This window comes from Lutra lutra, chromosome 2 (assembly GCF_902655055.1).
Source record: "Lutra lutra chromosome 2, mLutLut1.2, whole genome shotgun sequence".
Taxonomy (NCBI): domain Eukaryota; kingdom Metazoa; phylum Chordata; class Mammalia; order Carnivora; family Mustelidae; genus Lutra; species Lutra lutra.
In genome coordinates, this window is record NC_062279.1 from 7,872,681 (window position 1) to 7,885,404 (window position 12,724).

Sequence of the window (12,724 nt, forward strand, 5' to 3'; positions counted from 1 at the left end):
GGCCCTTGTGATCTGCCCCCTGATCACTGTCTAAAACTTGCTACAATGTTCATTTCACTGCATTTCTTTAATCTCAAGTCCAATAGTTTGGTTTGGCTTGGTCTTTGCCTTTGTGGAATTTTGTCCTTGGATCTTTATGCATGTATGTGCACATATGCACATATAATAAGATTTGGATTAAAAGACCTTTGAGGTGTCTATTTCAATGTGCACTACTCTACGCCTAATGCCCATTATACAATGATTTGAAAACTGGAGGGGAAAAAAATTAGAGCAATTGAATCTTATTCTCCATTACCTTCAATTAGAAAATCAAATACTAATTAGAGAGAAAAGAAAAGGTGTTTTATTCCAGGGATAATAGTCACACTTTAGTATATTAACAAACAGATGATATATTTAAATGAGAATACTTCTTTGATAAGACAGTCACACTCAAGCAAAGATACAAGATACCAGCACACTAAAATTTTAAGGTGTCCATTTTAATTTTCATATTTGTTATTTATTTCTCTTATTAGTACAAAACCAAAGAAAAGGGATGAATCACATTACCTTACACTCTAAGACTACCTCTAGCTCAGGGAAAATAGTAATAGAAAACTGTTTTACTAGAAAAGCAGTCTGAATACCTAATTATATGTAATGAGGTTACTCAATAATAAAGAAATTGAATGCACATTATTCACGAGGACATTACAAATTTGTTAGGCTGGGATATTCGGTAAAATAGACTCATATAAAACTCTCTAGCCACATAAAAGACATTTTTAAACAACATGCTACAGCCTTCTATTTTTGAAAATCTAAACATGATTTTTAAAAAATGCAATCTTAGTGACTTTGCAGTTATATTCAAGAGTAGTGTATTTCCCATGGGTCTCCAAAAGTCAGCTAAGAACTAAAAAGAAAGGAATATAGGCCCCTGGGTTATTAAGATAGTGATCAAAATATTTTATCAAAATTTGATTAATTTATAAAACTCATTAAAATATTTTCTACTTCCCACAGTTGTGAGTATCCAGATTATTTTATTTCTTAGTCCACAATAGACTCAAATCTAGTCTAAATTATAAAGGAGGCACAAAATTTATTTTATTATGTTTTCTACTGCATGGAAGTACAGTTAAAGCAGAAGATAATAAACACAGTATTAATCCTTGCAGAGGACACTACTTTGTACCCCGATACTCCCTTGCTAATACAGTCTACGCTGAACCCTTGCTTTGTGTAAGAAGGACCAGAAACAGCACTAGAAAGGTCCATGTATGGGGTAAATTTTATAAGGTCTCTGAGTTTGCTAAGTGGCACCCGCTCTTTCTTTTCTTTGAAAACCCCACAATTTAAGAAGATTTCGATCTGTTTGCCACAGCCTTGGACGGCCCTGATCCTGCAGCGTGATCGGAGGCCTCTTTATCAATTGGGTATGAAGTTCAATTCCTTCAGTCCAAACCCTACCAGCTAGAGACAGTTTCTGAGGTGCAAGAAGGCTGGAGTGTATGTACAGTGCACTGAAGAGAGACCCTCAGAGGCTACCCTGAAGGAGGAGGTCTTAAAACAGCCTTAGCAGGGGTATAATGTACCAACCATCTCAGGATGAGACCAAAGGAGGCATAACCAGAGTCCCACCGGTTTCTGGAATGGGGACATTGAAGGTGGTGAAGTGACTAGTGCGACCTTTGCAGGGAGGGACAATTTATCTCTTCTTCACAAGCTGATCATTGTAACGACAGGTGCACATTCAGCATAGTGGGTTTCCTGAATGATAGCCCATCTTTATTTCAAAAAGGATATTAGTTGCTATTTTCTAAACCATTTGCATATTTTGCATTAATATGAAAAATACAGAGAGATAATCAATGACAGTGGAACACTTAAAAGTTAATGCATTATTTGAAGAATGGAAGCATTTTAAAATAAGTAATTTCAGTAAGAGTTCACTTTCTCTTTTTCACTTTAAAAAGACAGAAATGGGGATTTCCTCCCCCCTCGTCCCCCCCAAATCCAAAAGGGTACATGGGAATGACTAATAACATTAGGGATGTTAAAAATGCTATAGTCCAAAATACAGTAAAAATGCATAAAACAGTAGTACTCACTAGTGCACTTAAAATTTAAATTCGCCTCTGTCCTGGGGCCCCCCAGTCACTTACACTCTATCGGTAACATAATTCAATATAAAATATACACTATGCAGATGAAATAGAAATGAGTTTGAAAGTATTCAGAATTATTTCACTGCTTTATCGGTACTGTAGGAAATTCTGCAATAATGTTGGCAGCTGGAGCTGTGGGATAAGGTGCAATCTTGATCTCCCTATGTAGTTTCGGATACAGAGTCGGCAAAGTTGGCAAAGAGTGCTTGGAGTAGCTGCAAAAGACAGGAAGGTATTTGTTAATTAAAATCGAAATTGACTTGTGTATGCTAAAAGATGCATGAAATAAACCATAAATAAACTACAGTGCTTTCAAGCAAACTAGGGTAGTATGACCACTATACCAGGGGCATTTGCAAAAGCATTTATATTGCTGTTATTTATAAGTTTTTATTATAATTGTGGTGTATCCCATATGGGTTCTTAAAAAAAAAAAAGATTTAAGTATTTATTCGAGAGAGAAAGAGAGTACACATGGGAGGAAGGGGCCGAGGGAGGGGGGGAGAGAGAATCTCAAGCAGACTCCCCTTGGTGCAGGAGCCTGATGCAGGGCTGGATCTCATGACTCTCAGCTTTGACCTGAGCGGAGATCAAAAGTCAGACGCTTAACCACCTGAGCCAGCCAGGCCCCCCTCCATATGGATTCTTTAAAACATTAACATCTTCAGGCTTATGATACTGTTGTTGCATTTCAAACCTCAGAAATAAATTCTGCTTTTCAAGGAAGATATAAATCAAAAGCCTCAAGAAGTGTTAGGCACTAAAGGGAGAAATTTTACATTATATTTTTTTCTCAAATTAGGCTTACTAGTTAAGCCAAAATGCATTTTATTATAGTTTCTGAACCAGGCTTAAGAAAATCTGCTTAAGGGGTGCCTGGCTGGCTCCGTTGGAAGAGCATGCAACTTTTGATCTTGGGGTTGTGAGTTCGAGATTCACACTAGATATAGAGATTACTTAAATAAATAAAACTTAAAAGAAAAGAGAGAGATTCTTTATGAATAACAAAAGCCTTAGGTGTGAAAATATTTCCTGATTCTGTTTCTACAACACATCATAGAAGCTGCATGCCCTTAGAAAATAGGGCAAGTTTCCAAATATTTATTAGCAGACATTAAACAGAATTGCATATTATGTATTGTTAAAACAAATGGAATCTTTTAACTTAACCAAATGAATATAAAGCTTAGGTGAGATGAAAGAGAGAAAATTAAGATCATGGTGATATCTTCTTTATAGAGAGAAACTAAGTTAAAAAAATTATCTGCTTTAAAAAAAATTATCTGCTTTCACACAAAGCATTTTAAATGTTATGCTGTTATCAGCTCCTATGCCAACAAAAAGTTGTTCAGTTTTGTCTATTTTTATATATATAAAAAATATTTTTGTGTGTTTTTATTTTATTTATTTATTTTTAAAGATTTTATTCATTTATCTGACAGACAGAGATCACAAGTAGGCAGAGAGGCAGGCAGAGAGAGAGGAAGGGAAGCAGGCTCCCCGCTGAGCAGAGAGCCCGATGCGGGACTCGATCCCAGGACCCTGAGACCATGGCCTGAGCCGAAGGCAGCGGCTTAACCCACTGAGCCACCCAGGCGCCCCTTTTTGTGTGTTTTTAAATGTGCACGTATTCTTACCTTCATGTTGAAGCAATAACCTTTCCACCAAACTGCTAGAAGTAGCTACATCTACAGGTCGCAGAAGCTCTGTGTTTTTGGCATTGATATCTGCTCCAAACTCGAGCAGTAAGTTTACAATTTCCGTGCTGTACTGCTGGGCAGCAGCGTGTAATGGAGTGTCCCAATATTTGCCTTTTTGTACATCAGCACCTACATGTAAACAAGGAATGAGGATAAATACAAACCAAAACTGTTAGACCAGTCAGGTACCTCAGCGCGGGTAGGAAGGTGTAACACCAAGAGGACCTCACCCCTGTATGTAATGAGTTATTTTTCTCTCTCTACATATACATATATACATACACTTCATATATACATACACAGATATTAAATCTTACAACTTGGTACATCTGGGTAGAGAGTACACACACTTACGTTCCCTAATATTTTTTTCTCTATGCTTGAAAGATGCCATATTTCTAAATTTTTTGAAGTCTCCAAAGTAATCCTATTAACTAGTATTATAAACAGAGTATTATAAACAATTGGATTCACTCATATCTGCTTTCATTGTAATTGATATTTCTTAGGATTGTTTAAGAGCTTAATGCTCTTCGTCTTTTCATTTATTTTGAGGCAATAGAGCTCTTTTTGTTTCCTGGAAAACTCATGAATTTAGATGTGTGAGCCATTTAGGTGAAATGAATACAGATTTTCCTGTCACTTCTCACTCATAGAGTATAAATCAGTAAATATACAAAAGCATTGAGCATCTTTAAGTAGAAAGGCACATTGTATTTCTACACGCAAAGTAAAGTTTTTAAAAAATCTTGCATTAGGGCGCCTGAGTGGCTCAGCGGGTTAAAGCCTCTGCCTTCGCCTCGGGTCAAGGTCTCAGGGTCCTGAAATCAAGCCCCATATCAGGCTCTCTGCTCAGCGGGGAGTCTGGTTCCCCCTCTCTCTCTGCCTGCCTCTCTGCCTACTTGTGATCTCTCTCTCTGTCAAATAAATAAATAAAATATTTTTTAAAAAACTGTGCATTAAAAAAAAACCTTACCTGTTAAATTATTTATTATTGCATAGTTATTTTTTCTTAGTCTGAGCCCTGGCACGTGGTAATCATTCAATGCATGTGCAACAAATAAATACTGTATAATGCTGGAAAGAATAATAACCTCATTTTCCAGTACATAAGTGGTTAGGACACCGAGAAATATCTATCAGTAAAAATGCATAAGTCCTTTCAACTCGGTTTTCTGAAACTATTGGTAAAACTAATGATGTTTACAAGAAGCAATACGTTTTAAGAGTCCCTTTAGGCCTTCCTGCTACTTTCAAATCTCAATAAATGTAATTGTTTTCTTATTTTTAAAAATATAAAATGTTTAGTAAAAGGATGATAGCCCATAACAAAATTCTCCATAGAGAAAGCATAAACTCTGTTGCTTATGCTAATTTTATGGAGAACAGAGCCTGATAATAACAATCAATCCACAATTACTGTAATACTTTCTCAGTATCTTTTTTACCCAATATAAAATATTTGGTGGAAAGATTAATATTCTCAGCAAAGTAAAACAAAACAAAACAAGGCAATAAAAAACTCTTCTAGTTCTACAAATTCATGGGAGACCACAGCCAGAAAATAGCAATGTGTCAATGTTAACTAGCAGAGGTCACATTTAAGACTCTTACTAGATGTAATGGGAGTGAACTGCAGAAACTGCCTACAAGAAGCTTATAACTTAGCTAAGATAATGTGAGGAACACAGGAAGAGTTTACTAAAACTCTCTGTCAGTGTATATCAGAGGCCAAATGATTGCATAAACAGTAAAGAGCCTAGAGGTCCATTTACTCATTTTACATGTATTTTAGGCCCCTACCACATGACAGGCACTGTGGTAGGGAAAGGAGTTGATGGGGGAAAGGACATAATCCACATCCTTAGAAGAGCTCCCATTCCTATGTGGAAGATGCCACTATGGTCTCAAAAGATTAAGGCAAATTTCTCAGGAGGCTAAAGTTGAGCCTTGAGGAACTGGTGTGTTTCAAGTAAGAGGAAAAGGCCATTCAGTCCTTTTCGGTAAATGGGACAGGACAAAGTCTGAGAAAACACATGAATTCTTATTGGTAGAAGATAAGGTTATCTAAGCCATTACTATCCTTAAAATTTCTTTTGATGGATTTATTCATGGACAGATACATATTTGGCGACATTATAGTCAACCTTGAGGTTTTAAATTTTATGACCTTTATAAGTAGGGTTTTTGGACTTGTGGGGTGAAGTAGAGTTATCAAGAACTCAATTCTTTTATTGTGGGTTATATACCTACATGCAACAATGCTTAACATTTTTTTTTCTTTAAGTGGCCTCCACACCCAGCATGGAGCCCAATGCAGGTCTTGAACTCAAGACCCTGAGATTAAGACCTGAGCTGAGATCAAGAGATCAAGAGACAGATGCTTAACTGCCTGAGCCACCCAGGCACCCCAGGAACACTTTCAGCAATGAGATATCTTTATACAGATTATGTAGAGAAATAAATATGGACCTGAATCATTGCTTGTGAGTATGGATAGAATGGGAGATGTTTTAAAGAAAATTACCAGCATAAAGAAGCTTCCGGATGCAGTGGAACTGTTGTGACAAACAAGCCACATAGAGAGGAGTTCCTAAATGAGGAATGTCTTGGTCAACGTCTATGCCCCAGGATATCAGGATTTCTAGGCATTCATGATGACCTGCCAACATAAGGTAGAGATGAGTTTACTTTTCTTCAATATCCATCCCCCTGCACCTCACCCCACGCTGTTGCCTGCAGTGACCCATTGGAAGAAAAATGGAGCACTGCATGTTGCTAAAGGAATGTTGTCCCCTTGTCACGGACTCCGATAACTATGTTACCTTTACTGGCGGCCTCATGGGTGGGAGAAGGAAGACAGGACTCCAGCTGGGGTTTGGCACCATATTCCAAAAGAAGTTCTGCACAGCTAGCGCTGCCTTGTGAGCATGCGTTGAATAACGGGGTCACTCCATCTATTGTGATGGCATTTACCTGAACCGAGCCAAAGTTTAAGATTGAGACTCACAGTCCTCCATGATGAAATGCGAGGCATTTAAAACAGGTACACGATCCAACAGAAATCATTGGGAAAACGTGTGCAGTAAATACGACCAAGTATATTTAGCTACTACACATCAATAAGCAAAGCTTTTAAAAGCCAAGAGAGAAACAGAAATATGATGTGGCAGGTAATTTGCAAGAATGGGCATGCAGCTAATAAATGTCATGAAAAGAAATACATATCCAGAATCAAATACACAGAAACTAATTCAATGGTTAGGTGCCTTTCACTTAGGAAAACAGGTCCACGAATGTTGACAAGAGTTGTGATGAGGCAGGTCATCCTGCTGGTGGCAATGTGAATTAGTGAACTTGGAAATTCCCTGAGAATCTATCTAAAGAAAATCATCCAATAGATGGGCAACTATTATAGGCATCAAGAGGTCCACTCATTGTTTAGAATCATGGAAGCGGGAAATAACTTAGAGAGTGTTTCTGTATTATTATGCAGAATGCTACCCATTTTTGCAACGATTGGAAATCCTTCCTAGAGTACACTGAAGGGACTGAAGCAATATGATTTTTATTCTGCTATTTTTGAAAACTACTAAGAAGGAAAGAAAAGCAAAGTGAGAACTTTGTTCCATTCTCTTAGTCAGTAGATGTGAAATCATTTATGGTTTGGACGGGTACCTACATTAGCTCCAGCTTCCAGTAGAGTTCTGGCGCACGCCACATGGTCTCCGAGGCAGGCTTCGTGCAAGGGGGTGATGTGGTCTATGGTTACTGCATTTACATTATAACCCTAAATATGACATGAATCATATTGAAAGGTGAGCAAAAAGTTATATGAAATCATCTATACAAATATAATTAGGGATATATAAGATCAAAGACTCTCAGGAAATCAGGTTTAAGTTCAGCAGGGGAGGCCAATTCTGATTCCATAGAGTCAATCAGTTGTCAAAACTCCTCCTTATTATAACACAACCCTTTCTAAACCCGAGCGCCTTATGTATTTTAAGAGATTGAGCATGTTTTTTTAAAATTCTCCTTCCTTAACTTTCTTTGGTCTTTATGAATTGTTTTGTTATTGTTGTTTTGGTTTTGTTTTGTTTTGTAGAACTAAAGACTATTCATAGGCTGGATCACTTGTTTTGATTGGAGCTGTAATATTAGTTATATCAGTCCAGACCAGGGCGGGGCGGGGAGGGGGAGGAGTACTCTAAATTGTAGTAAGCTGCTTTGTGAATTTTGTCCCTAGACAGGAGTGACAAAGGTCTATACTAGATTGAGAGCTCTGATTATGAAGTCAGTTACACTTAGGTTTAAAGCCCTGTTCCATGATGCAGTAATTATTTTAATTTGGATGAGTACACTAACCTTTAGATGTTAGGGTCATTATGAGGATTAAATGACATGATGCATGGAAAGCAATTATTGTTACAGTGTCGAGCAGATAGAAATTGTTCCACTTTATTTGCTTATCCAATCAAAACCAAGTAAACACTTTAAACATCCTTATTCTAGTTAAACTAATGATGTCAGACTAAAATAATGAAATCTTCTTAGTACATGAGACTCTTTGCTTTCTTGCTATTTTTGGCAACTCATTGTCTATTGACAATCATACCAAGCACTATCTTAGGAAGATTTTTGCATCCAAATCCCCATAGCATTAAGAATTACCATGTCTGTAATACCAGCACGGATGGGAGGAATCTTTTTTTTTTTTTATTTTTTTTATTTTTTCAGCATAACAGTATTCATTATTTTTGCACCACACCCAGTGCTCCATGCAATCCGTGCCCTCTACAATACCCACCACCTGGTGCCCCCAACCTCCCACCCCCGACCCCTTCAAAATTCTCAGATCGTTTTTCAGAGTCCATAGTCTCTCATGGTTCACCTCCCCTTCCAATTTCCCTCAACTCCCTTCTCCTCTCCATCTCCCCTTGTCCTCCATGCTATTTGTTATGCTCCACAAATAAGTGAAACCATATGATAATTGACTCTCTCTGCTTGACTTATTTCACTCAGCATTTTCTCTTCCAGTCCGGATGGGAGGAATCTTAAAATGAAGGCAAGGAAATAACCCTGCCAGATCTTGGTCACTAGCAAGTGGCAACTTTTTAGATCTTTTCAGTTATCCTTTCAAAGATTTCGAATTGTCTAGCCAGCGGCCAGACTCGGGGAGCTAATTCCTAACTGCCCCACGCTGGGCTGACCAGGTGGCAGAGTCTGCAAAGGTCCGGATTCCCTTTCACGTTGGGCTTTCGGGGCAGCCTCTGACTCTTCGGGCTGGTGTGTCAGTGGATACGAGATACATGTTGAAAAATATCCTAAGACCGCTCTCCTTTCAGAGAATGGAATGACCCTTTCAGTAGGGGGTAGGGAGCTAGGGGTTACCTTTAGAAATCACTGACTTTTTTTGCGGGTGTCTTTTTGTTGTTTTTTTGTTTTTATTCTCATCAAGTGGTGAGCAAAGAAAATGGCCGCATGGTTATCATGGAACTGGAGAGCCCCAAAGGAGCCTCTGGACCTACATGTTCCTTCTCTAGGTAAGGAAATGAGGGGCATCGAGATCATGACTCACTCTAAGTACAGCCTGGAGTCCAGGTGCCTTAAAGTTCCAGAGGAACACCACCTTTCCTTCCCTTTCAGCCGTCTGAGAACATCCCTTTCTCCCTGATACTGGGAAGGACTAGGACAATGACTTCCAGATCTGGGTGTACATTGGAATCACGTTGGGAAACTTAAAAAATGCACAGGCCAACCCAGAGTCCTTTCCATGCTGGTAAAACACCTCTGCTTTTCATTTTTTCCCTGATGAATCTGAAGAGGAGGGAGGTGGAAAAATGATTATTCTGTCCTGTCTGTGGGCAATTCTCCACTACATGTTATCGTTAATGTAAAAAAGATTGCTGAGGCTTCTGCTCTGATGATCCCTTTTTGGATATTTTATGAGTAAAACTTCCTTTGCAATTAGCTGTCCACATAGTATAAAGTTATAAAGCGTGTTGTATAAAGCTGTCCACATTGTATAAAGTTATAAAGCGTGTGTGAAGTGCTTAATGAATAATACGGACATCCAATTCCTTCTTGCTGAACTAGGTCTATCAGTGAACAGGTGTATTCTATGAGAAATGGGAACTATTAAGACATAAGATTATACCAAAATATTTATAAAGAAATTTCAAAGATAAATGGAATGAATGAACTGACTGATAATAGGGGTTAAAACAAAAAAGAGAGGGGACATTTACTAGGCAGCTTTCTTATTGTCGCGTTGATTATTCTTGAAAGTTAATGTTCTAGGCTCATGGGAAAGGGACATATTTCAAGCCATAAGTACTATTTTACCTGTGATAACAATGTTCGCAGAGCGAGAAGGCGACCTTGACTTGCTGCTTCGTGTAGCGGCGACCGATCTGCCCAGGAACCTGGCGGAAAAGAAAGAAAACAAGATCTGTGAGTCATCTGTTCTAACCCTAGCAGATACAATCAGTTCCTGTGAAATATACACTCTTCAGAGTCTGTGTTCAACAAGATGATCACAATACCTGTTCCACATTAGCAGGAAATCTGATTCTTGTCTCCAGGATCCAGATGGGCAGTTTCCAAACACAGTGGAATACAATGCATGTTCTGGAACTGATCTATCCCAGAACTCCTGGACCTTTTGAACTATTCTCCAAAGAAGTGAAGGATTATGCCACAAACATATATGTTTCACTTTTTCGGGACACTTTCAGCAGGGATAGCTGCTAGAACATGCACTCCCTACATTCCACGCCTGCCCTGCTTGTCCCCTCTTCTCTCTGCACCCCCAGACTGCCCTGACTTTACAGCTTGCCCTAGGGTATAAAGGGGCTACAGCAGGTTGCCAAGCGGATCGAGGAGCCCTTCCCTGAGTCCTGAACTGTGGAACAAGCTAGGAGGGCCCTAGAAAGGGGTGTCACAAGTTGGAAGGAGCAGACTGCTGTCAGCTTTGGAAATGGTCTTGAAAAGTGCCAAGGGCTCACTCACGTTTCACTGATTCTCCATGTACCAGTGGCAGTACTGATCCCTCAGCCCCATACCCTGATGAAAAAGGCACTGACCTGCCATGTCCCCCCCTTTACATGCCTTTTGCAACCCTCCCATTAGAAAAATCAGTGCTTCTTATGGGGAAATCACCCCTTCCTTCTTTCCCCCAGGGCCACTTGGCATCCAACCACACCCATCTCTCCCACTGTAGTCTGTCTGGGAGGTTTTAGATGATACTGGGTTGGTGCACAGTAATTTTCTTGTAATATAAACAGGATCAGCACTGTTGATTCTATTTAACAGACATGGGAGATCATGCTGGAGGTTTTTACAGTGATTATACCTGCAGACTATGCAAATCAGAAAAACATTAATTTCAAGGGGATCAATGACTGATAAACTGAAGAGCAAGCCTTGCTGACTAGGGAGAAAACATTCCCGACGTGATGGGATTATGTCTGCTAGTATCTGTCTTCTTATCTACTAATTCTTATCTACTAATTCTTCCTCCTATTTTGGATCCAAGAGCCGCAATAAATGTAATTTTTAAAAACCCTGCTAATCAGTGATAGTGCGATTCCAATAAAGCCACTTAGCTGTTAGAAACAAATTTTATGAAAGGCATGTCTAAAGCTTCTTAAATAGGTCAGATAAATTAGTGGAAACATGGTAAGGAGTCCTACTTTAGAAACCACTTCACTGCTCCCGTGCTTTCCTACCTTTGAGAAAGCCTACACATACACCGAGGCTTCTACACTATGGTCTTACAGAACTTTTGCCAAAACCCCATAAAGGAGATTCCACTGAATAAAATGTGGGTCACACACATATCACAGGATAAATGAAACGACCAAGTGAACCTGGTGGAGAGGAGAGAAGCCAACTGCCAATCATCCACCTATTTTTTTTATATCCAGTGATAATATGGGATGTTATGAAAGATACAAATCCTAAGGGCAGGACCAGACCTCCTTACTGTAATAGTAGCTGGGGCCAAATAGCGATGACTATGCACGACAGCTGGGCAAGCTGGCTGAGCGCACTCTCATTTCCTTCTCACACGTGCTCAAGTGTGTACAATGGTTGGTTCTATTCTAAAGCTGGGGAAGGAGAGCCAAAAGAACGAAATCGTTTAAGGAGAGTCACACATGATCTAACTAGAGCTGGGCCTCCCAGTCACGACACTGCGCTGTTTTCCTTCCTATCCACTATGATTTCTTGCTTATTCAAAAGGATTAGCTTATTCAAAAGCCAGACATCCAATTCTTGGAGCTGTTAACTGAAAGAAGATTTACTGTTACTAGCTCGGGGGCATCCTTTCTTTCCCGTAGGTGACGCTCCTATTATATAGTAAAAGGAGAATTGAAGTAATGCACACCAGTAAACGTTGGTTGATAGGATCAAATCTGGTGGCAAAGCAGTAATTCTTAAGAAAGTGGAACATGATATCTTACTGAAGAAAGTGCAAAAATCACCATCATAAGTAATATTATTTGGGGGAACAACTACGTTTCGAGTTTCAGCTTCTAAGATGAAATCTAATGCTTTAAAAATCATACACATCTGTTTTATTATCAAAGTCAACAACTTGGTTGCAGAGTGAAACTCTGGAGAACTTTGGACATAATATTGATTTTATTGTGAATATTTAAATAAGAAAACTATAATAGTCGCTTTCCAACGAGATCGCATCAGTCCAGCTTATTCAGCAGAGCAGTAGTAAATTAATAAAGTTACACTATCCAATGTTTAAATGTATGCATTTAAATAGTCATTTGTAGTATCTGTAATGATCATGTTTTCCCTCCTGTATAATGGCTTAATAAATTTCATTACCTTCATTGATCACTAGAA

At 38.9% G+C, this 12,724-nt stretch overlaps 1 protein-coding gene across 4 annotated transcripts in view; it reads right to left on the minus strand.

Annotated features, from left to right (window-relative positions):
• Positions 1-323: 323 nt before the first annotated feature.
• ASB5 (ankyrin repeat and SOCS box containing 5) overlaps positions 324-12,724 on the minus strand; it is a 50,427-nt gene continuing 38,026 nt past the window's right edge. For all 4 annotated transcript variants that reach the window (XM_047714156.1, XM_047714186.1, XM_047714166.1 and 1 more), the window contains exons 2-7: positions 10,205-10,284; positions 7,539-7,646; positions 6,682-6,832; positions 6,384-6,518; positions 3,794-3,985; positions 324-2,371 (exon numbers count right to left, since the gene is read on the minus strand). In XM_047714156.1, the coding sequence (XP_047570112.1) occupies positions 2,244-2,371; positions 3,794-3,985; positions 6,384-6,518; positions 6,682-6,832; positions 7,539-7,646; positions 10,205-10,284 (794 nt within the window). In that variant the 3' untranslated portion in view covers positions 324-2,243. The remainder of the gene's footprint in view (positions 2,372-3,793; positions 3,986-6,383; positions 6,519-6,681; positions 6,833-7,538; positions 7,647-10,204; positions 10,285-12,724) is intronic.